General features: G+C 44.4%; 1 protein-coding gene across 2 annotated transcripts in view; it reads left to right on the top strand.

Annotated features, from left to right (window-relative positions):
• LOC137314570 (NACHT, LRR and PYD domains-containing protein 3-like) overlaps positions 1-22,168 on the top strand; it is a 28,023-nt gene extending 5,855 nt beyond the window's left edge. The window contains exons 2-13 of one of the 2 annotated variants that reach the window (XM_067979887.1): positions 7,184-7,279; positions 9,719-9,885; positions 10,202-10,373; positions 10,479-10,544; positions 15,342-17,079; positions 18,625-18,711; positions 18,868-19,038; positions 19,202-19,372; positions 19,529-19,699; positions 21,377-21,547; positions 21,691-21,855; positions 22,026-22,168. In XM_067979887.1, coding sequence (XP_067835988.1) covers positions 7,184-7,279; positions 9,719-9,885; positions 10,202-10,373; positions 10,479-10,544; positions 15,342-17,079; positions 18,625-18,711; positions 18,868-19,038; positions 19,202-19,372; positions 19,529-19,699; positions 21,377-21,547; positions 21,691-21,855; positions 22,026-22,113 — 3,263 coding nt within the window. In that variant the 3' untranslated portion in view covers positions 22,114-22,168. The remainder of the gene's footprint in view (positions 1-7,183; positions 7,280-9,718; positions 9,886-10,201; positions 10,374-10,478; positions 10,545-15,341; positions 17,080-18,624; positions 18,712-18,867; positions 19,039-19,201; positions 19,373-19,528; positions 19,700-21,376; positions 21,548-21,690; positions 21,856-22,025) is intronic. The other variant, XM_067979888.1, reaches the window with a different exon arrangement.
• Positions 22,169-24,619: the final 2,451 nt, after the last annotated feature.

Here is a 24,619-nt window from a genome sequence, read left to right as displayed (position 1 = left end):
ACAGTGCTCATTAGTGTTAATATTGTAACAGTGGTAAATCTCCTCACCTCCTACAGTGCTCATTAGTGTTAATATTAGAATATTGGTAAATCTCCTCACCTCCGACAGTGCTCATAAGTGTTAATCTTAGAACAGTGGTAAATCTCCTCACCTCCTATGGTGCTCATTAGTGTTAATATTAGAACAGTGATAAATCTCACCTCCTACAGTGCTCATTAGTGTTAATATTGGAACAGTGGTAAATCTCCTCACCTCCTACAGTGCTCATTCGTGTTAATATTAGAACAGTGGTAATTCTCCTCACCTCCTACCGTGTTCATTAGTGTTAATATTGGAACAGTGGTAAATCTCCTCACGTCCTGCAGGGCTCATTAGTGTTATAATTAGATCAGTGGTAAATCTCCTCACCTCCTACAGTGCTCATTAGTGTAAATATTAGAACATTGGTAAATCTCCTCACCTCCTACAGTGCTCATTAGTGTAAATATTAGAACAGTGGTAAATCTCCTCACCTCCTACAGTGCTCATTAGTGTAAATATTAGAACAGTGGTAAATCTCCTCACCTCCTACAGTGCTCATTAGTGTTAATATTAGAACAGTGGTAAATCTACTCAACTCCTACAGTGCTCATTAGTGGTAATAATGGAACAGTGGTAAATATCCTCACCTCCTACAGTGCTCATTAGTGTGAATATTCAAACAGTGGTAAATCCCCTCACCTCCGACAGTGCTCATAAGTGTTAACATTAGAATATTGGTAAATCTCCTCACCTCCTACAGTGTTCATTAGCGTTAATATTAGAACAGTGGTAAATCTCCTGACCTCCTACAGAGCTCATTCGTGTTAATATTAGAACAATGGTAAATCTCCTCACCTCCGACAGTGCTCATTAGTGTTAATAATAGAACAGTGGTAAATCTCCTCACCTCCTACAGTGCTCATTGGTGGAAATGTTAGAACAGTGGTAAATCTCCTCACCTCCTGCAGTGCTCATTCCTGTTAATATTAGAACAGTGGTAAATCTCCTCACCTCCTACAGTGCTCATTAGTGTTAATATTGGAACAGTGGTAAATCTCCTCACCTCCTACAGTGCTCATTGGCGTTAATATTAGAACATTGGTACATCTCCTCACCTCCTACAGTGCTTATTAGTGTTAATATTAGAACAGTGGTAAATCTCCTCACCTCCTACCGTGCTCATTAGTGTTAATATTGGAACAGTGGTAAATCTCCTCACCTCCTACAGTGCTCATTAGTGTAAAAATTAGAACAGTGGTAAATCTTCTCACCTCCTGCAGTGCTCATTAGTGTTATAATTAGAACACTGCTAAATCTCCTCACCTCCTATGGTGCTCATTAGTGTTAATATTAGAACAGTGATAAATCTCACCTCCTACAGTGATCATTCGTGTTAATATTAGAGCAGTGGTAAATCTCCTCACCTCCTACAGTGCTCATTAGTGTTAATATTAGAACAGTGGTAAATCTCCTCACCTCCGACAGTGCTCATTCGTTTTTAATATTAGAAAAGTGGTAAATCTCCTGACCTCCTACAGTGCTCATTAATTTTAATATTAGAACAGTGGTAAATCTCCTCATCTCCGACAGTGCTCATTTGTGTTAATATTAGAACAGTGGTAAATCTCCTCACCTCCTACACTGCTCATTAGTGTAAATGTTAGAACGGTGGTAAATCTCCTCACCTCCTACAGTGCTCATTAGTGTTAATATTAGAACAGTGGTAAATCTCCTCACCTCCTACAGTGATCATTAGTGTTAATATTAGAACAGTGGTAAATCTCCTCACCTCCTGCAGTGCTCATTAGTGTTAATATTAGAACAGTGATAAATCTCACCTCCAACAGTGCTCATCAGTGTTAATATTAGAATATTGGTAAATCTCCTCACCTCCGACAGTGCTCATCAGTGTTAATATTAGAACAGTGGTAAATCTTCTCACCTCCTGCAGTGCTCATTAGTGTTATAATTAGAACACTGCTAAATCTCCTCACCTACTATGGTGCTCATTAGTGTTAATATTAGAACAGTGATAAATCTCACCTCCTACAGTGATCATTCGTGTTAATATTAGAACAGTGGTAAATCTCCTCACCTCCTACAGTGCTCATTAGTGTTAATATTAGAACAGTGGTAAATCTCCTCACCTCCGACAGTGCTCATTCGTTTTTAATATTAGAAAAGTGGTAAATCTCCTGACCTCCTACAGTGCTCATTAGTGTTAATATCAGAACAGTGGTAAATCTCCTCATCTCCGACAGTGCTCATTCGTGTTAATATTAGAACAGTGGTAAATCTCCTCACCTCCTACACTGCTCATTAGTGTAAATGTTAGAACAGTGGTAAATCTCCTCACCTCCTACAGTGCTCATTGGTGTTAATATTAGAACAGTGATAAATCTCCTCACCTCCTACAGTGCTCATTAGTGTTAATATTAGAACAGTGGTAAATCTCCTCACCTCCGACAGTGCTCATCAGTGTTAATATTGGAACAGTGGTAAATCTCCTCACTCCTTCAGTGCACATTAGTGTTAATTTTGGAACAGTGGTAAATCTCCTCATCTCCGACAGTGCTCATTCGTGTTAATATTAGAACAGTGGTAATTCTCCTCACCTCCTGCACTGCATATTAGTGTTAATATTACAACAGTGGTAAATCTCCTCACCTCCTATAGTGCTCATCAGTGTAAATGTTAGAACAGTGATAAATCTCCTCACCTCCTACAGTGCTCATTAGTGTTAATATTAGAACAGTGGTAAATCTCCTCACCTCCTCCAGTGCTCATTAGTGTTAATCTTAGAACAGTGGTAAATCTCCTCACCTCCTACAGTGCTCATTCTTGTTAATATTAGAACAGTGGTAAATCTTCTCTCCTCCGACAGTGCTCATTAGCGTTAATATTAGAACAGTGGTAAATCTCCTCACCTCCGACAGTGCTCATTAGTGTTAATATTAGAACAGTGGTAAATCTCCTCACCTCCTGCAGTGCTCATTAGTGTAAAAATTTGAACAGTGGTAAATCTCCTCACCTCCTGCAGTGCTCATTGTTGTTAATATTAGAACAGTGGTAAATCTCTTCACTTCCGACAGTGCTCATTCGTGTTAATATTCGAACAGTGGTAAATCCATCACCTCCTGCAGTGCTCATAAGTGTTAATATTAGAACAGTGGTAAATCTCCTCACCTCCAACAGTGCTCATTCGTGTTAATATTCGAACAGTGGTAAATCCATCACCTCCTGCAGTGCTCATTAGTGTTAATATTCGAACAGTGGTAAATCTCATCAACTCCTGCAGTGATCATTATTGTTAATATTAGAACAGTGGGAAATCTCCTCACCTCCGACAGTGCTCATTAGTGTTAATATTAGAACAGTGGTAAATCTCCTCACCTCCGACAGTGCTCATTAGTGTTAATATTAGAACAGTGGTAAATCTCCTCACCTCCGACAGTGCTCATTAGTGATAATATTCGAACAGTGGTAAATCTCCTCACCTCCGACAGTGCTCATTAGTGTTAATATTAGAACAGTGGTAAATCTCCTCACCTCCGACAGTGCTCATTTGTGTTAATATTAGAATATTGGTAAATCTCCTCACCTCCTGCAGTGCTCATTAGTGTTAATACTAGAAGAGTGGTGAATCTCCTCACCTCCAACAGTTCTCATTAGTGTTAATATTAGAATATTGGTAAATCTCCTCACCTCCGACAGAGCTCATTCGTGTTAATATTAGAACAGTGGTAAATCTCCTCACCTCCTACAGTGCTCATTAGTGTAAATGTTAGAACAGTGGTAAATCTCCTCACCTCCTGCAGTGCTCATTAGTGTTAATATTAGAACAGTGATAAATCTCACCTCCAACAGTGCTCATCAGTGTTAATATTAGAATATTGGTAAATCTCCTCACCTCCGACAGTGCTCATCAGTGTTAATATTAGAACAGTGGTAAATCTTCTCACCTCCTGCAGTGCTCATTAGTGTTATAATTAGAACACTGCTAAATCTCCTCACCTACTATGGTGCTCATTAGTGTTAATATTAGAACAGTGATAAATCTCACCTCCTACAGTGATCATTCGTGTTAATATTAGAACAGTGGTAAATCTCCTCACCTCCTACAGTGCTCATTAGTGTTAATATTAGAACAGTGGTAAATCTCCTCACCTCCGACAGTGCTCATTCGTTTTTAATATTAGAAAAGTGGTAAATCTCCTGACCTCCTACAGTGCTCATTAGTGTTAATATCAGAACAGTGGTAAATCTCCTCATCTCCGACAGTGCTCATTCGTGTTAATATTAGAACAGTGGTAAATCTCCTCACCTCCTACACTGCTCATTAGTGTAAATGTTAGAACAGTGGTAAATCTCCTCACCTCCTACAGTGCTCATTGGTGTTAATATTAGAACAGTGATAAATCTCCTCACCTCCTACAGTGCTCATTAGTGTTAATATTAGAACAGTGGTAAATCTCCTCACCTCCGACAGTGCTCATCAGTGTTAATATTGGAACAGTGGTAAATCTCCTCACTCCTTCAGTGCACATTAGTGTTAATTTTGGAACAGTGGTAAATCTCCTCATCTCCGACAGTGCTCATTCGTGTTAATATTAGAACAGTGGTAATTCTCCTCACCTCCTGCACTGCATATTAGTGTTAATATTACAACAGTGGTAAATCTCCTCACCTCCTATAGTGCTCATCAGTGTAAATGTTAGAACAGTGATAAATCTCCTCACCTCCTACAGTGCTCATTAGTGTTAATATTAGAACAGTGGTAAATCTCCTCACCTCCTCCAGTGCTCATTAGTGTTAATCTTAGAACAGTGGTAAATCTCCTCACCTCCTACAGTGCTCATTCTTGTTAATATTAGAACAGTGGTAAATCTTCTCTCCTCCGACAGTGCTCATTAGCGTTAATATTAGAACAGTGGTAAATCTCCTCACCTCCGACAGTGCTCATTAGTGTTAATATTAGAACAGTGGTAAATCTCCTCACCTCCTGCAGTGCTCATTAGTGTAAAAATTAGAACAGTGGTAAATCTCCTCACCTCCTGCAGTGCTCATTGTTGTTAATATTAGAACAGTGGTAAATCTCTTCACTTCCGACAGTGCTCATTCGTGTTAATATTCGAACAGTGGTAAATCCATCACCTCCTGCAGTGCTCATAAGTGTTAATATTAGAACAGTGGTAAATCTCCTCACCTCCAACAGTGCTCATTCGTGTTAATATTCGAACAGTGGTAAATCCATCACCTCCTGCAGTGCTCATTAGTGTTAATATTCGAACAGTGGTAAATCTCATCAACTCCTGCAGTGATCATTATTGTTAATATTAGAACAGTGGGAAATCTCCTCACCTCCGACAGTGCTCATTAGTGTTAATATTAGAACAGTGGTAAATCTCCTCACCTCCGACAGTGCTCATTAGTGATAATATTCGAACAGTGGTAAATCTCCTCACCTCCGACAGTGCTCATTAGTGTTAATATTAGAACAGTGGTAAATCTCCTCACCTCCGACAGTGCTCATTTGTGTTAATATTAGAATATTGGTAAATCTCCTCACCTCCTGCAGTGCTCATTAGTGTTAATACTAGAAGAGTGGTGAATCTCCTCACCTCCAACAGTTCTCATTAGTGTTAATATTAGAATATTGGTAAATCTCCTCACCTCCGACAGAGCTCATTCGTGTTAATATTAGAACAGTGGTAAATCTCCTCACCTCCTACAGTGCTCATTAGTGTAAATGTTAGAACAGTGGTAAATCTCCTCACCTCCTACAGTGCTCATTGGTGTTAATATTCGAACAGTGGTAAATCTCCTCACCTCCGCCAGTGCTCATTAGTGTTAATATTAGAATATTGATAAATCTCCTCACCTCCTACAGTGCTCATTAGTGTTAATATTAGAACAGTGGTAAATCTCCTCACCTCCTACAGTGCTCATTAGTGTTAATATTAGAATATTGGTAAATCTCCTCACCTCCTATGGTGCTCATTAGTGTTAATATTAGAACAGTGATAAATCTCACCTCTGACAGTGCTCATTAGTGTTAATATTCGAACAGTGGTAAATCTCCGCACCTCTGACAGTGCTCATTAGTGTTAATATTAGAACAGTGGTAAATCTCCGCACCTCCTATAGTGCTCAGTCGTGTTAATATTAGAATATTGGTAAATCTCCTCACCTCCGACAGTGCTCATTAGTGTTAATATTCAAACAGTGGTAAATCTCCTCACCTACTGCAGTGCTCATTGGTGTTAATATTAGAACAGTGCTAAATCTCCTCACATCCTATGGTGCTCATTCGTGTTAATATTAGAACAGTGATAAATCTCACCTCCTACAGTGCTCATTCGTGTTAATATTAGAACAGTGGTAAATCTCCTCACCTCCTACAGTGCTCATAAGTGTTAATATTAGAACAGTGGTAAATCTCCTCACCTCCTGCAGTGCTCATTAGTGTTAATATTAGAACAGTGGTAACTCTCCTCTCCTTCTGCAGTGCTCATTAGTCAGGTGCTGATACTATCAGAGAAATGGTAAAATTATTCTATTACAAGCACCAACCAGGACACATTTCCATGAACACACAGACAATGTCACTGCCCATGGAGACCAGTGGTTTCACACCCAGCTCTATATTATGTTGGTAGATCGATATCATATTCATAAAGTACCAGGATTTATAAACAAAACTCAGCAAATCAAAAATATTAAACACATCTGTGAATAAAATGATACAATACCGTCACAATGTAAAACTGAGTGAAGGATCATTTAATTCATCAACGTTCACCCTCTCCATATTTCCTTCCAGAATATTCATTACCTCAGGAATAAGGCTCGTGCTGGCCTGCACTGTGTGAGTAAATGTTACCAATGGCTGCTCCCAGTGCAGAGTCTCGGCCGACGGGAGCCCGACTGGAAGTGGGTTGTGGAGATCAGCGGGAGTCACTGAATTTCACTGAGCAGCTGTGTGTATCACACCTGACGTGGAGCGTTGGTCATAACACTCGGGAAATGCTCGATCCCAGAGCTTAACAGCTGTTGTACTGATGGGAGAGCACGGACTTGGTATCATGTTTAACAAGGCAACGTTCTCCTGCTGATTTTTATATTTCTGTTTAACCCTTTATTAATATTATATTTATTACAGAGCATCAGAATCTGGGAACGTCTGTCACCACCATGGCTGAAGGTTCAAACAGGGGAGAAGATCCAACATCATCAAAAAGAATGAGAATGGGCTCAGGTAGGTTCAGAAAATTCATCAAAATATAATTTCTGTCCTGTCAAAGGGTCCAGATCACGAGCAGGAACCTCAGCTCACACAGGAAGAGGGAACAGCACAGATACTGAGTACCGAGAGGGATGTGAGTGACCATCTAGAGGGACAGTGCAGTCACAGGTGGAGGGATCTCCTGAGTACTGGAAATGTCCAATTGATACCTGGTGTTGGGGACTGTAAGGTGGATAGAGACAGTGATTCAGAGGATGGTCTTCCTGAGCAACAGTGAGAGACCAGGGAACAGGGAACCCCGAGTTGGGCAGGGGGTGAGAGGCAGGTGGGACACAGGAATAGGAGAGTGATAGTTGTGGGAGATTCTATAGTGAGGGGAATAGACAGACTCTTCTGTAGCCCTGAGGAGGTCCCGAATAGTAAGTTATCTCCCTGGTGTCAAAGGGAAGAACATCCTGGAACGGGTGGGACCATCTCTGGGAAGGGAAGGAGAGCAGAGAATAGCCATGGTCGGAACTAATAACACGGATAGAAATACGTTTATAGAGGGCATATTGAGACTTAGCACTGGACTAAAAAAACAAGGCTTAGAGTTGGTGATCTCCGGATTGTTTTCCACTGGGCCGCTTATGGGGTGAAATATGAAGCAGATCAATGTGTGGCTGCAGGGCTGGAGCAGGAGGGAAGTGTTCACGGTCTTGGGGACTAGAGTGAGTTCAGGCAGAAGGGAAGGGACGGTCACAATCTGAACCGACCAACAATGGTTTTGTAGACTGAGTGAATGGAGCAGGAGGGAAGGGTTCACGGTCTTGGGGACGAGAGTGAGTTCAGGGAGAAGGGAAGGGACGGTCACGGTCTGAACCGACCAACAATGGTTTTACAGACTGGGTGAATGGAGCAGGAGGGAAGGGTTCATGGTCTTGGGGACTAGAGTCAGTTCAGGGAGAAGGGAAGGGACGTTCACGGTCTGAACTGACCTACAATGGTTTTACAGACTGGGTGAATGGAGCAGTGGGAGGGTTTCAGCTCATATGACTGGAGGGTGGGAAAACTCATGTTCTGAGACTAGAGAGTGGAATTAATAAAACTGTTGGAGCAGAACAGAAGATGTATGAAATATTGAAAAGTTATTAGCAGGAAAAAATGAAGGTGGTTTTGAAATAGAGAGATAAAGTCACTTGGTATTAAAAAGAAAAGCAAATAAACGCAAACTGGTCAACATTCCAAAAAATCGAGAGTTGGGATTGTGTGTTATGTCTGGGAATATACAAATCGTTCCAAACATATTCGGAAAGTCAGAAGTATAAGAGATGTGATCGAGTATCTGTGAGACAGGGCCTGAGTTTTCACAGGACTCAGAGCGAAATTTTTCTGATTAAAACATTTTGAGGGGAGAGAAAAATAGCTCTGGACACCAGTATTAATAAAAGGTGCTAAGACAGAATGAGAACAAAAACAACTTGTATTTATATAGCGCCTTCAATGTAGTAAAACGATACAGGGTGCGTCAAAGGTGCGATTATCAAACAAAATTTGACACCGAGTCAAATAAGGAGATATTAGGACGGGTGACCAAAAGCTTGGGCAAAGAGGTAGGTTTTAAGGAGCGTGTTAAAGGAGAAGAGAGAGAAGGAGAGGTTTCGAACTTTAGGATGTTCCATGGAGTTATGTTGAGAGAGAATCCGTATGAACGCAGTTAAGCAATAGGAAGGGAAATAGCACAATTTTCAGTGGGTTTTGCAGGCCAACAAGCAGTGGAGGTGAGATAGAGGGGGAACTGGGGGAAACTGGTTGTGGATGAAGTTTAGGGGAGATAAAAAATATTTCCTTTAGTTTCTAAAAATGGAAGTGAAAATGTTGGTGTACGAGAGGAGGATGTGGGCCCAGAGTTAGAGATAACTGTAGACAGGATTTGAATCAGAGAAACATCGCCGAGGTGGATAAATCACTGGGCCCAGAGATAACACACCCGAGGCTGTTAAAGGAATTCAAAGAGGAGATAGGAGGGGCTCTGGTCACAATTTCTCAATCCTCATGTGTTATTAAAAATATCCAGGTGGACTGAAGGCGTCACAAGTAATGTCTCTGATAAAATAGGGAGAGAGGGTCAACGGGTAACTGGAGACCAATTAGTCTCCGTCAGCAGTGGGCAAACTCCTCGACTCTGCAATTCCAGGTCGAATTAGTGAACATTTAGAGATACAGGGGATGATCAGGGGAGGCTGGAACTGATTCGCTGCAGACAAGTCGTATTTGACAAATTTAATACAGCTTTGTCGAGAGGTGACTCTATAGATCGATGGAATGTAGCACATGCGGTGTATATGGGTTTTCAGAAGGTGTTTGATAATGTGCCACACAGGAGGCTTCAGCTGTTTGTTATAAGAGGAAATGTAGCCGCCCGGATAGAAAGTCGATGATGTGTTTAGTTTTCTCCATTTTTGTTCACAGATCCGAACACTGCAATCACTGAGTTCCTGACAAAGTGCGACGATTACCTGCTGTTCCAGTTGACGAAATTCTACCGGGACAGACTGGAACAGGCGATTGAAGAAGGGGTGGACGGAGTCAGCTCGTTGTTAACATACGAGGGGCATTTCAGTGGACAGGAACATCGGGTAAGTGGGAGGGACACAGAATGAGTTTGGATTATTTAAACATCACAGAATTAACAGGATATCAGATCGTGGAAACACAGAATTTTAAAGAACAGAAACAGGCCAAGTAAGAAAGAAATGGGTCAAACTGAAAATACAGTGAATCTGATACAATGATACGAAGAGTTGAAAATACCCAGTGGATCGGTCGGTGTCTGTACAAAGGACAGGGGAACGGTTCGGGTATAACTCTTGTGTGGACTGAAAACAAAAGGGAAACAGTTTCTGTGGAAATGCGAAAAGGAGGTACCAATATATTTATTATTATTCTTCGCAGAAAGTCGTTGATATCGTGGAGAAGGGAAACAGGGCGGACAGTTCCAAACTTCTCCTAAATCTGGTGATGGAGAAAGGCTCTCGGGCCCGAAGGGTGATGTGGGAATCCTTTGTGAAAATGCACCATGCGGTACCAAAGTTGGACAAAATACTGAAAGAGATGCAGGAACTTGGTACGGTAAAATCACACACTGAATTCAATTTCAGACTGAAACATTGCAGAATTTACTGTTATATTACACAGATCTGATTTCATGAAATCTAATTGATTTAAACAGGTCCTGATCCATTTGATTATATGAACATCGGACGAGGTTTATCTGAAATACCCAGTCACCTGAAAGGTAAGTGATGAAGTGGAGATTTCAAACCATTTATTTCACTTCTGAGAATCGGAATGTTTGACTGTAGACTTTTGTTTAGAGATTGTCACAATCTGGGAATCAGAAGTTCAAAAGGTGGAGGGAACAGAAATTAACCTCGTTTGGATTCGACATCAATACTCAACTATTCTGCGTAGATTCAAGTTACAATTGACAAGATTTTTGACACATCCTGTAAATATGCGGAGTTTGCATTTTTTCACTTTATCAGGCTGCTGATCGCTATCACTTGTTAAATCCCCATACACTCCTGGCAGGATCCCGATACACTGTGAATCCCCATACAATTGTAAACAATTTTACAACTCCAAGTTATAGTCCAGCAATTTTATTTTAAATTCACAAGCTTTCGGAGGCTTCCTCCTTCCTCAGGTGAACGAAATGAAATCCTCGAAATGAAATCGCATTTATAATTCACAGAACAATGCTTGGTGATTACAGACAGTTTTTTCAACTGCCCGTTGCCAAGGCAATCAGTGTGCAGACAGACAGGTGTTACCTGCCAGGTCTCAGAATATACAAATCACCAAAAAAAAACAACAAAAAAAAACAGAGATAGAGAGGTAGAAACATAGAAAAGACAGCAACTGACCCGTTATATTAAAAACAGATAACATTTGTTCGCTGGTGGGGTAACGTGTAGCGTGACATGAACCCAAGATCCCGGTTGATGCCGTCCTCATGGGTGCGGAACTTGGCTATCAATTTCTGTTCGACGATTTTGCGTTGTCGTGTGTCTCGAAGGCCGCCTTGGAGTACGCTTACCCGAAGGTCGGTGGATGAATGTCCTTGACTGCTGAAGTGTTCCCCGACTGGGAGGGAACCCTCCTGTTTGGCGATTGTTGCGCGGTGTCCGTTCATCCGTTGTCGCAGCGTCTGCATGGTCTCGCCAATGTACCATGCTCTGACACCAATGACACCACAATCCCCATACACACCTCGCAGGATCCCGATACACTGTGAATCCCCATACACACCTGGCAGGATCCTGATGAACTGTGAATCCCCATACACATCTCGAGGGATCCTAATACACTGTGATACCCCAGACACCACCAGACAAGATCCTGATTCACTGTGAATCCCCATACACACCTGGCAGGATCCCGATACACTGTGAATACCCACACACACCTGGCAGGATCCTGATACACTGTGAATACCCACACACACCTGGCAGGATCCTGATACACTGTGAATACCCACACACACCTGGTAGGATCCTGATATACTATGAATCCCCACACACAACTCCAATGTGCCCCACAGATGCTTTGGGCTCACAATTAATGAGCAGTGCTTTGAGCCAGACGTCACGGTTTATCTGCGCCACTAGAAATCTGCTCACAATCACCTGTGGGGAAAGAGGTGAGAAATGCAAAATGTTAAAAATGTTATCATTTCACAGACGTCAAAGTGTTCGATCTGATCTGAGAAGATGTACAGATGTTCACACAATAGATCATTAATCCGTGGAGAAATGTGAGGGAAAGACAATGTTCAGGGTAATTCGGAAGTTATGGGCTAGCCTCCTAATGGCAGTGAAAGAGAGAACCTTATTCTGCTCAAAAAATAGCCCTTTAACTCAGAGGTGTTTAGATCCAATGTAATTTCCCAAACCTGCATTGTATGAAATTCAGACCAAAATGAAACAACGGAGTATAATTACTGGGAAAACAGTTGAAATGAACTGTGAATCTTTTCTGCTCTAACATTAAACTGAGTGATGTGGGCAGTAGTATTTTTAATTCTAATCGGTGATATGACAGGACTGTTATAAAAGCACATTTGTTGTTGGTGTAAAACGGCTGAAAAAATGTTCGCAATTTCTGAAACACAATATAACAGGAGAATGATTAGAGACAGGAAAAGGCCATTTGGCCCAAAGATGCTTGTCCCTGTTCGAGAGATGACCCGACCTACCCCTCCTCTCAGTGTACCCACAGAAACACGTTCAATTGCCTCTTGACCCCACTTACACTGCCCCTTTAATGTCCTTGCCAGGCTCTCTGGATCCTTGGGTGAGAAAATTACCCTGATTTCCCTTCCCCGTTATTAATTTTGTTGATTGTGAGCCTGTTTCCTGTTTCTGTTGAGTATATTCAAGACTGAGATCGATAGATTTTTGGACACTAAGGGAATCAATGTATATGTGGACAGGGTAGGCAAGTGGATTTAAGGTAGATCAACCATGACCTTAATGAATGGCGGCGGAGGCTCGAGGGGCCGTATGGCCTACACCTGCTTCTATTTCTTATGTTCTTACTAATGTTGGGAATTCCATTGAAATATTTCAATCCTGAATTCGCTTGCACAAACAAAATACACGAAACCCTCTCACCACTCCCTCAACCTAAAGTCCGAGTACCTTCCATCATCATTCTGATTCCCCTCTGTACCTACAGAATGGCAATAATCATTACCTGTGAAAAAGTGATTGTAGAAATGTACGTAATACCCCAGATAACCTGCCCGAGTCCTGAATCAACAGCAACTTAACTCCTGTCTATTCAATCTAATCTTCTCCCAATACACACAACACCCCAGATAACCTGCCCGAGTCCTGAATCAACAGCAACTTAACTCCTGCCTATTCAATCTAACCTTCTCCCAATACACACAACACCCCAGATAACCTGCACCAGTCCTCAATCAACAGCAACTTAACTCCTGCCTATTCATTCTAATCTTCTCCCAATACACACAACACCCCAGATAACCTGCACCAGTCCTGAATCAACAGCAACTTAACTCCTGCCTATTCAATCTAACCTTCTCCCAATACACACAACACCCCAGATAACCTGCACCAGTCCTGAATCAACAGCAACTTAACTCCTGCCTATTCAATCTAACCTTCTCCCAATACACACAACACCCCAGATAACGTGCACCAGTCCTGAATCAACAGCAACTTAACTCCTGCCTATTCAATCTAACCTTCTCCCAATACACACAACACCCCAGATAACCTGCACCAGTCCTGAATCAACAGCATCTTAACTCCTGCCTATTCAATCTAATCTTCTCCCAATACACACAACACCCCAGATAACCTGCACCAGTCCTGAATCAACAGCAACTTAACTCCTGCCTATTCAATCTAACCTTCTCCCAATACACACAACACCCCAGATAACCTGCACCAGTCCTGAATCAACAGCAACTTAACTCCTGTCTATTCAATCTAACCTTCTCCCAATACACACAACACCCCAGATAACCTGCACCAGTCCTGAATCAACAGCATCTTAACTCCTGCCTATTCAATCTAATCTTCTCCCAATACACACAACACCCCAGATAACCTGCACCAGTCCTGAATCAATAGCAACTTAACTCCTGCCTATTCAATCTAACCTTCTCCCAATACACACAACACCCCAGATAACCTGCACCAGTCCTGAATCAACAGCAACTTAACTCCTGCCTATTCAATCTAACCTTCTCCCAATACACACAACACCCCAGATAACCTGCCCGAGTCCTGAATCAATAGCAACTTAACTCCTGCCTATTCAATCTAACCTTCTCCCAATACACACAACACCCCAGATAACCTGCCCGAGTCCTGAATCAATAGCAACTTAACTCCTGCCTATTCAATCTAACCTTCTCCCAATACACACAACACCCCAGATAACCTGCACCAGTCCTGAATCAACAGCAACTTAACTCCTGCCTATTCAATCTAACCTTCTCCCAATACACACAACACCCCAGATAACCTGCACCAGTCCTGAATCAACAGCAACTTAACTCCTGCCTATTCAATCTAATCTTCTCCCAATACACACAACACCCCAGATAACCTGCACCAGTCCTGAATCAACAGCAACTTAACTCCTGCCTATTCAATCTAACCTTCTCCCAATACACACAACACCCCAGATAACCTGCACCAGTCCTGAAACAATAGCAGTTTAACTTCTGTCATCGTCTTATTCCTCTCCGTGGCTTCACACTTGCAATAATATTCCTCCAGTGACTACAAGTGCCCACAATACCCCAGGTAACCTTTCCAGGACCTGATACACTAACAGTGGAACTTCTGTCTATTCACAAACTGTCCCTCTCCCAGTTCCCACAATACCCCAGGTAACCTGTCCAGGACCTGATACACTAACAGTGGAACTTCTGACTATTCACAAACTGTCCCTCTCCCAATGCCCACAATATCCCAGATAACCTGCCCGAGGTCTGATAGAATAACAGTGGGACTTCTGTCCATTCACAGTCTGTCCCTCTCCCAGTACATAAAATATCCCAGATAAACTGCCTGAGGTCTGATACTATAACAGTGGAACTTATGCCCATTCACAGTCTGTCCCTCTCCCAATGCACACTATAACCTATTTCCCATTTCCGCAGAGGGTCAGCAACACTGACAGTTTCATAAATTATTCCACTGGAACTTCAAGTTTCGTATACCAGAATCACGTTTGGATTTGTATTGTGATGTCCATAGTACAGGGCAGGACTGATAGTATTAATCATCAGAGGGAAAATATCACCTTCATCGAAATCTCCATGTTCAGTAAATATTAGAATCAAGTGAGGATTTGAAACTTTTCTCCGCCGTGATTCACTTTCAAACGAGCTTTTCAGGAACTGAGTTTAATTTCCTGCTCGCACCTCTATTGAAGCTGTGAATTCAATCTCGCAACATTTTACTGAATAGTAAAGTGAGATTGAGAATTTGTTTTTATGTCAATGCAACTAACATTGAGAACCACTTTCTGTCTGTTCTAATTGAAGATGTTCAACAGAAACACAAGGAAACACTCCGGGTCCAAACTGAAACACTGAGAGTGAACACGATCCTAATAAAGGAGAAGGTTAAGATTTTCCAGCTGGTCAATCTATACACTGAGCTAACGGTCATTTCTACTGTTCGAGATCGGACACTAGTAGAACATGAACTGCTGGCAAGAGGACGAGACCATGAAGAGTGGAGAAAGAAACATCTCCGCAGAGAACTGGAAAAAATCCGAACTGATCAATTGTTCCAGAGCAGTTTTTCCCAGAGAAAATCCAAATCTGGGAGTTCAGCAGCAGTGAGCGGAGTCGCGGGGATTGGAAAAACAACAATGGTACAAAAGATTGTTTATGACTGGGCCACTGGGAAAATATACCCACACTTTCAATTTGTTTTCAGTTTTAAATTCCGTGAGTTAAATGCTCTGAACTGTCGTATAAACTTGTGGAACTTGATACTAATTTTCTATCCTTACTTGAGGAATATTCTGGGAGAGCTCTGGAAGAACCCAAAGGGATTACTGTTTATATTCGATGGTTTAGATGAATTCAAGGACAGTATCGATTTTGATAACAATCGGATAAATACAGAGGCTGATTACATGTGCACAGATCCTGAAGACCAGTGTGAAGTGTCCGACATTGTGTACAGTTTAATACAGCACAAGCTGCTCCCAGGATGTTCAGTGCTCGTGACCAGCCGCCCCACTGCATTACATTTATTGGAAAAGGCTGAGATCAGTGTCTGGGCTGAAATCCTGGGATTTGTTGGTGAGGAACGGAAGGAATATTTCAACAAGTTTTTTGAAGATCAGGCGGTGGCAGCAGCTGTTTTCAAACATGTGGAGGAGAACGAGATCCTGTACACCATGTGTTACAACCCTTCCTACTGCTGGATCCTCGGTCTGTCACTGGGTCCCTTCTTCACACAAAGAGACAGGAAACAGCAGCGAGTTCCCAAGACCATCACCCAACTATATTCCTACTATATTTATAACATTCTGAAAAACCACGGACGAGAGATTGAATCCCCCCGTGATGTGTTACTGAAGGTCGGTGAGATGGCCTTCACAGGAGTCTCCGAGAAGAAGATTGTGTTTAGAAATGGAGATTTGATCAAGTACAATCTGCAACCTTCCCAGTTCCTGTCTGGGTTCATGATGGAACTTTTGGAGAGAGATGATTCTGCCCAGAGTGTGGTTTACACATTCCCGCACCTCACCATCCAAGAGTTTGTAGCCGCACTCGCACAATTCCTGACTCCAGATCCAGGGCACATCCGGAAACTCCTCAGTGAAGCCCACAGCAAGAAAGATGGACGATTTGAGATATTTCTCCGTTTTGTTGTTGGTCTCTCCTCCTCACGGTCAGCTCGGCCCCTGGAGGAGTTTCTGGGTCCATTTCTTCATGAAACAATCTGTGGAGTGATTGACTGGGTGAAGGAGAAGGTTGTTGGAGAGATTGGAAACTTATGGAATGAAACTGGGAAACGAGACCTCCTGAACACATTCCACTACCTGTTTGAGTCTCAGAATACAACACTGGCTCGGGCCACAGTGGGATCTGTGGAAAGACTTACATTTAATGAATTGCGACTGACCCCGATTGACTGTGCCGTTCTGTCTCATGTCATTGGACTGTGTGATACAATAAAACACCTCAATCTCCGGAGCTGCTCCATTCAGTGTGAAGGACTCCAGCGGCTGGGACCCGCACTGCACAAATGCCAGGTGTTGAGGTAACTGTTTATTTGTCTCTTATTGTTCGGCCAATTGTCGAACAGTCACGGATTGTATTGTTGCTCCGTAATGAAGGGAAACAAACAGTTCAGTTAAACCAGAGAGAAGCAGTTTGAACACAAAGATGACAAATGATAAGAGCATCGGTTAGTAATTCCCTCAGGACTGAAGAATCTAAAATGGATCCTTGTGAACAAGTCGGGATTTTACAGTCTTTATCGGATCAGTAAATACAGGTCACTGAAAGAGTCTGATAACTTAATTGCAATTCATCGTATTTATTGATGTTTTTCTCACTTCCTGAGATATGTCCATTGAAGAGGCTCCTTCTCACTGTTACTGACACGTCGACCGACACTAACTGCAGCAGTCTGTGTGTCGGAGCATCCCACCCTCTTACCGTGGTGTGGGGGCAAGTGACGGTCACCGGACTGTCAACGTGTGTTGGAGAGGGAAGCAGAAACACCAAACATTCAGTAACAAAGAGCAAAACACAGCTTTCGGGCAGTCAACCGTCAGTGGGCGGGCTGAGCTTTCCCCGCAGGACGGCGGTACGTTATCTTAACTCATCAATGACACAGCCCTTCACACTCTCCAATACATCCACCATCTCTTCACCCAGCTGGCAGCACTCATGCCTCTGAGTCAGCAGGTCGTGGAGTCAGGCCCCTCGCTCATTAATCCAGGCCGACAATTCAGTGGGATTAGGGAACTAAAATCTGCCGGTAAAAGGTTCCAATCTAACGGGTTGTGGGTGTACAGACACACACCGGCCAGCGGTGGGGTCTCACACACACCGGGAGGCTCCTGGGGTTAACCAGGGGCAATGAATCTGGGAATTTCCCATAATCTGCTCCCTGTGTGAGGACCTGCTCTGGGATGGAACTTCAGAAAATTCCCCAAAAACTGTCGGGCCCGTTACACCTGAAATAAATGTAGAGCCGGTTTAATGGGGAACAATGTGAGAGACTCCCCTCCCCAAGAAACTAGGACTAAAGAAACATTTAAAACTTGTAACAGGACAGAATAACCTCTCCTTATCACATGAAATCCTGTGGGACAGATTTTACAGCAGCCGTTAGCGCCGTTTCACAGTATAACTCACCCCGAGATATTATACAGATTAATATAATACTGCATAAAGTACACGTAATCACCGCTTTATCATTTAATTCAGGGAAAATCGCCCCATTCCCATAAAATCTGGGATTTGAGGAGCAGCAGAAATGAGACAAGTTTCCCCAAACATGACGGGACCGGTCACTGACCTCCAGGAGGGTGATTCTGATCATCAGGGAATGAGACCGGACTGAGGGTCATTAAAAGGCTTCACACAGACAGCACTTTATTTAATAAATACATATACTGACAGTCCCTGAATATATGGGGTGTTGGACAGAGTGAGATTCATTGTCAGTGACAGGGAAATCTGGTTATTAATTTCCTGAAGATTTTTCAGTGTTTTGTGTAATATCAGAGAGAAATTGTATCACATCGGGGATTGGATTCAGTTTGTTTCTCACTCTCTGTCTGTTTGTGTTTAGACTGGTGAGAAATAAACTGGGAGATTCAGGAGTGAAACTACTGTCTGCGGCTCTGAGGAACCCGGACTGCAAAATACAGGAACTGGAGTAAGTATCAGACTGTGTGAGATTGTGTTTATAATAACTGGATGTCTAACACGGTACATTAATGTCAGCATAAGTAATAATAATACAAATAAATACTGGGAATTTAATCTGATTCCTGTTATCTCTGCTCGTCTCTCTCCTCACTCTGATCTCCAGTTTATGTGATAACGATCTCACAGCTTCTTGTATCGAGGATCTCGTCTCCGCTCTCAGTACAAACCGGTCACTGACGGATCTGAACCTGGGGAGAAATCATCTGGGAGATTCAGGAGTGAAACTACTGTCTGCGGCTCTGAGGAACCCGGACTGTAAAATACAGGAACTGCAGTAAGTATCAGACTGTGTGAGATTGTGTTTACAACAATTGAATGTTTAACACTCAACATTATGACTGGTATCTGTAATAATAATGCAAATAAATACTGGGAATTTACTTTGATTCCTGTTATCTCTGCTCGTCTCTCTCTCGCTCCATATCTCTGATCTCCAGGTTAAGGGATAACGATCTCACAGATTCTTGTACCGAGGATCTCTCCTCCGCTCTCAGTGCAAACCGGTCACTGATGGGTCTGGACCTGAGTAATAATAAACTGGGAGATTCAGGAGTGAAACTACTGTCTGCGGCTCTGAGGAACCCGGACTGTAAAATACAGAAACTGGAGTAAGTATCAGACTGTGAGATTGTGTTGATAATAACTGGATGCTGAACACGATACATTAATGTCAGAATAAGTAACAATAATTCAGTAAATACTGAGAATTTAATCTGATTCCTGTTATCTCTGCTCATCTCTCTCTCTCTCTCTCTGATCTCCAGGTTATGCGCGAACGATCTCACAGATTCTTGTACCGATGATCTCTCCTCCGCTCTCAGTACAAACCGGTCACTGACGGTTCTGAACCTGAGTTATAATAAACTGGGAGATTCAGGAGTGAAACTACTGTCTGAGGCTCTGCGGAATCCGGACTGTAAAATACAGAAACTGGAGTAAGTATCAGACTGTGTAAGATTGTGTTTATAATAACTGGATGCTGAACACGATACATTAATGTCAGAATAAGTAACAATAATTCATTAAATACTGAGATTTTACTCTGATTCCTGTTATCATAGAATCATAGAAGTTACAACATGGAAACAGGCCCTTCGGCCCAACATGTCCATGTCGCCCAGTTTATACCACTAAGCTAGTCCCAATTGCCTGCACTTGGCCCATATCCCTCTATACCCATCTTACCCATGTAACTGTCCAAATGCTTTTTAAAAGACAAAATTGTACCCGCCTCTACTACTGCCTCTGGCAGCTCGTTCCAGACACTCACCACCCTTTGTATATCTCCCCTCTCACCTTAAATCTATGCCCCCTCGTTATAGACTCCCCTACCTTTGGGAAAAGATTTTGACTATCTACCTTATCTATGCCCCTCATTATTTTATAGACTTCTATAAGATCACACCTTAACCTCCTACTCTCCAGGGAAAAAAGTCCCAGTCTATCTAACCTCTCCCTTTTAGTCAAACCATCAAGTCCCGGTAGCATCCAAGGAAATCTTTTCTGCACTCTTTCTAGTTTAATAATATCCTTTCTATAATAGGGTGACCAGAACTGTACACAGTATTCCAAGTGTGGTCTTACTAATGTCCTGTACAACTTCAACAAGACATCCCAACTCCTGTATTCAATGTTCTGACCAATGAAACCAAGCATGCCGAATGCCTTCTTCACCACCCTATCCACCTGTGACTCCACTTTCAAGGAGCTATGAACCTGTACTCGGAGATCTCTTTGTTCTATAACTCTCCCCAACGCCCTACCATTAACGGAGTAGGTACTGGCCCGATTCGATCGACCAAAATGCATCACCTCACATTTATCAAAATTAAACTCCATCTGCCATTCATCGGCCCACTGGCCCAATTTATCAACATCCCGTTGCAATCCAAGATAACCTTCTTCACTGTCCACAATGCCACCAATCTTGGTGTCATCTGCAAACTTACTAACTATGCCTCCTAAATTCTCAACCAAATCATTAATATAAATAACAAATAACAGCGGACCCAGCACCGATCCCTGAGGCACACCGCTGGACACAGGCCTCCACTTTGAATAAACAACCCTCTACAGCCACACTCTGTCTTCTGTCGTCAAGCCAATTTTGTATCCAATTGGCTACCTCACCTTGGATCCCATGAGATTTAACCTTATGTAACAATTTAGCATGCGGTGCCTTGTCAAAGGCTTTGCTGAAGTCCATGTAGACCACGTCTACTGCACAGCCCTCATCTATCTTCTTGGTTACCCCTTCAAAAAACTCAATCAAATTCGTGAGACATGATTTTCCTCTCACAAAACCATGCTGACTGTTCCTAATCAGTCCCTGCCTCTCCAAATGCCTGTAGATCCTGTCTCTCAGAATACCCTCGAACAACTTACCCACGACAGATGTCAGGCTCACCGGTCTGTAGTTCCCAGGCTTTTCCCTGCCGCCCTTAAACAAAGGCACAACATTTGCTGCCCTCCAATCTTCAGGCACCTCACCTGTAGCTGTCGATGATTCAAATATCTCTGCTCGGGGACCCGCAATTTCCTCCCTAACCTCCCATAACGTCCTGGGATACATTTCATTTCTCTGCTCGTCTCTCTCTCTCTCTGATCTCCAGGTTATGCGCTAACGATCTCACAGATTCTTGTACCGAGGATCTCGTCTCCGCTCTCAGTACAAACCGGTCACTGACGGTTCTGAACCTGAGTCAAAATAAACTGGGAGATTCAGGAGTGAAACTACTGTCTGCGGCTCTGAGGAACCCGGACTGTAAAATACAGGAACTGGAGTAAGTATCAGACTGTGTGAGATTGTGTTTATAATAACTGGATGTCTAACACGGTACATTAATCTCAGTATAAGTAACAATAATACAAATAAATACTGGATATTTCCCCTGATTCCTGTTATTTCTCTCTCTCTGATCCCCAGTCTGACTGATGTCGGTTTCACAGATTCTTGTACCGATCTCGTCTCCGCTCTCCATGAAAACCAGTCACTGACGGATCTGTCTCTGGGATCAAACTCCTTCACAGACCGATCTGTCCCCGCTCTCCGCTCCCTCATACTGACCCGCAGGAGTCTGGAGCGGATCGGGTGAGTGTTTGTGTTCATGTTTAATACAATAAATAAAATATCAATGGGATTCAGTCCCTTTTATGGGTAATATCTGTGTAATTATTATTGAAATATTAACCCCAGTCTCCCTGTTATTTACACTGTTGTTCAATCTGTTTATTTCCTGTTTAATCTTTAATCTGTTTCAGGCTGGGGGAGAATCGGTTCAGTTCAAACGGAAAGAATCAGCTGAAGTCACTGCAGGGAACGAGACCCGGACTGAGTGTGGGAGTGTGAACATTTCAATTTATAACCATTCCTGGTCTCATTATATGATCATTTCAATTTATAACCATTGCTAGTCTCATTATATGAATATTTTTGGCCGATTCTCTGTCCCTCCCCTTTAACCGGCCGCGCTCCAGGTTTAAATCCTAACGGCCCTTTAACGGATTCCAGCTCGAGCTGAGCGAGCGTCGTCTCCCATTGTGACGTCAGAGGCCCAGAGACAGGGTCACGAGACTCAGTCACCCGGTCCCCCAGCGCTGATTCCGCCGGATATCCGGGGCTGGATGGTCCCCAATGGGGCACTGGGTCAATGCACAGACAGGAAGGGCCCAGGGTGGGGCTTCGTCTGGGCTGCAGTGGGACACGGGGTCAATGTACAGACAGGAAGGGACCAGGTTGGGGCTCAGTCTGGGCTGCAGTGGGGCACTGGGTCAATGCACAGACAGGAAGGGCCCAGGGTGGGGCTCAGTCTGGGCTGCAGTGGGGCACTGGGTCAATGTACAGAGAGTAAGGGCCCAGGGTGGGGCTCAGTCTGGGCTGCAGTGGGACACTGGGTCAATGTACAGACAGGAAGGGCCCAGGGTGGGGCTCAGTCTGGGCTGCAGTGGGAAACTGGGTCAATGCACAGACAGGAAGGGCCCGGGGTGGAGCTCAGTCTGGGCTGCAGTGGGACACTGGGTCAATGTACAGACAGGAAGGGGCCAAGGTGGGGCTCAGTCTGGGCTGCAGTGGGACACTGGGTCAATGTGCAGACAGGAAGGGCCCAGGCTGGGGCTCAGTCTGGGCTGCAGTGGGACACTGGGTCACTGTACAGACAGGAAGGGCCAAGTGTGTGGCTCAGGCTGCGCTGCAGTGGGACACTGGGTCAATGTACAGACAGGAAGGGCACAGAGTGGGGCTCAGTCTGGGCTGCAGTGGGACACTGGGTCAATGTACGGAGAGGAAGGGCCCAGGGTGGGGCTCAATCTGGGCTGCAGTGAGACACTGGGTCAATGTACAGACAGGAAGGGCCAAGGGTGGGGCTCAGTCTGGGCTGCAGTGGGACACTGGGTCAATACACAGACAGGAAGGGCCCAGGGTCGGGCTCAGTCTGGGCTGCAGTGTGACATTGGGACAATGTGCAGACAGGAAGGGCCCAAGGTGGGTCTCAGCCTGGGCTGCAGTGAGACACTGGGTCAATGTACAGACAGGAAGGGCCCAGGGTGGGGCTCAGTCTGGGCTGCAGTGGGACACTGGGTCAATGTACAGACAGGAAGGGGCCAGGGTGGGGCTCAGTCTGGGCTGCAGTGGGACACTGGGTCAATGTACAGACAGGAAGGGCCCAGCGTGGGGCACAGTCTGGGATGCAGTGGGACACTGGTTCAATGTACAGACAGGAAGGGCCCAGGGTGGGGCTCAGTCTGGGCTGCAGTGGGACACTGGGTCAATGTACAGAGAGGAAGGGCCCAGGGTGGGGCTCAGTCTGGGCTGCAGTGGGACACTGGGTCAACGTACAGACAGGAAGGGCCCAGGGTGGGGCTCAGTCTGGGCTGCAGTGAGACTCTGGGTCAATGTACAGACAGGAAGGGCCCAAGCTGGGGCTCAGTCTGGGCTGCAGTGGGACACTGGGTCAATGTACGGACAGGAAGGGCCCAGGGTGGGGCTCAGTCTGGGCTGCAGTGGGACACTGGGTCAATGCACAGACAGGAATGGCCCGGGGTGGAGCTCAGTCTGGGCTGCAGTGGGACACTGGGTCAATGTACAGACAGGAAGGGGCCAAGGTGGGGCTCAGTCTGGGCTGCAGTGGGACACTGGGTCAATGTGCAGACAGGAAGGGCCCAGGGTTGGGCTCAGTCTGGGCTGCAGTGGGACACTGGGTCACTGTACAGACAGGAAGGGCCAAGTGTGTGGCTCAGGCTGCGCTGCAGTGGGACACTGGGTCAATGTACAGACAGGAAGGGCACAGAGTGGGGCTCAGTCTGGGCTGCAGTGGGACACTGGGTCAATGTACGGAGAGGAAGGGCTCAGGGTGGGGCTCAGTCTGGGCTGCAGTGAGACACTGGGTCAATGTACAGACAGGAAGGGCCCAGGGTGGGTCTCAGTCTGGGCTGCAGTGGGAAACTGGGTCAATGTGCAGACAGGAAGGGCCCAGGGAGGGGCTCAGTCTGGGCTGCAGTGGGAGAATGGGTGAATGTACATACAGGAAGGGCCCAGGGTGGGGCTCAGTCAGGGCTGCAGTGAGACACTGGGTCAATGTACGGACAGGAAGGGCCCAGTGTGGGGCACAGTCTGGGCTGCAGTGGGACACTGGTTGAATGAACAGACAGGAAGGGCCAAGGGTGGGGCTCAGTCTGGGCTGCAGTGGGACACTGGGTCAATACACAGACAGGAAGGGCCCAGGGTGGGGCTCAGTCTGGGCTGCAGTGTGACATTGGGACAATGTGCAGACAGGAAGGGCCCAAGGTGGGTCTCAGCCTGGGCTGCAGTGAGACACTGGGTCAAGGTACAGACAGGAAGGGCCCAGGGTGGGGCTCAG

This window comes from Heptranchias perlo, unplaced genomic scaffold (assembly GCF_035084215.1).
Source record: "Heptranchias perlo isolate sHepPer1 unplaced genomic scaffold, sHepPer1.hap1 HAP1_SCAFFOLD_52, whole genome shotgun sequence".
NCBI lineage: Eukaryota > Metazoa > Chordata > Chondrichthyes > Hexanchiformes > Hexanchidae > Heptranchias > Heptranchias perlo.
Note: the sequence above shows the minus strand (reverse complement) of the source record. Positions and strands in the feature narration are given on the sequence as shown.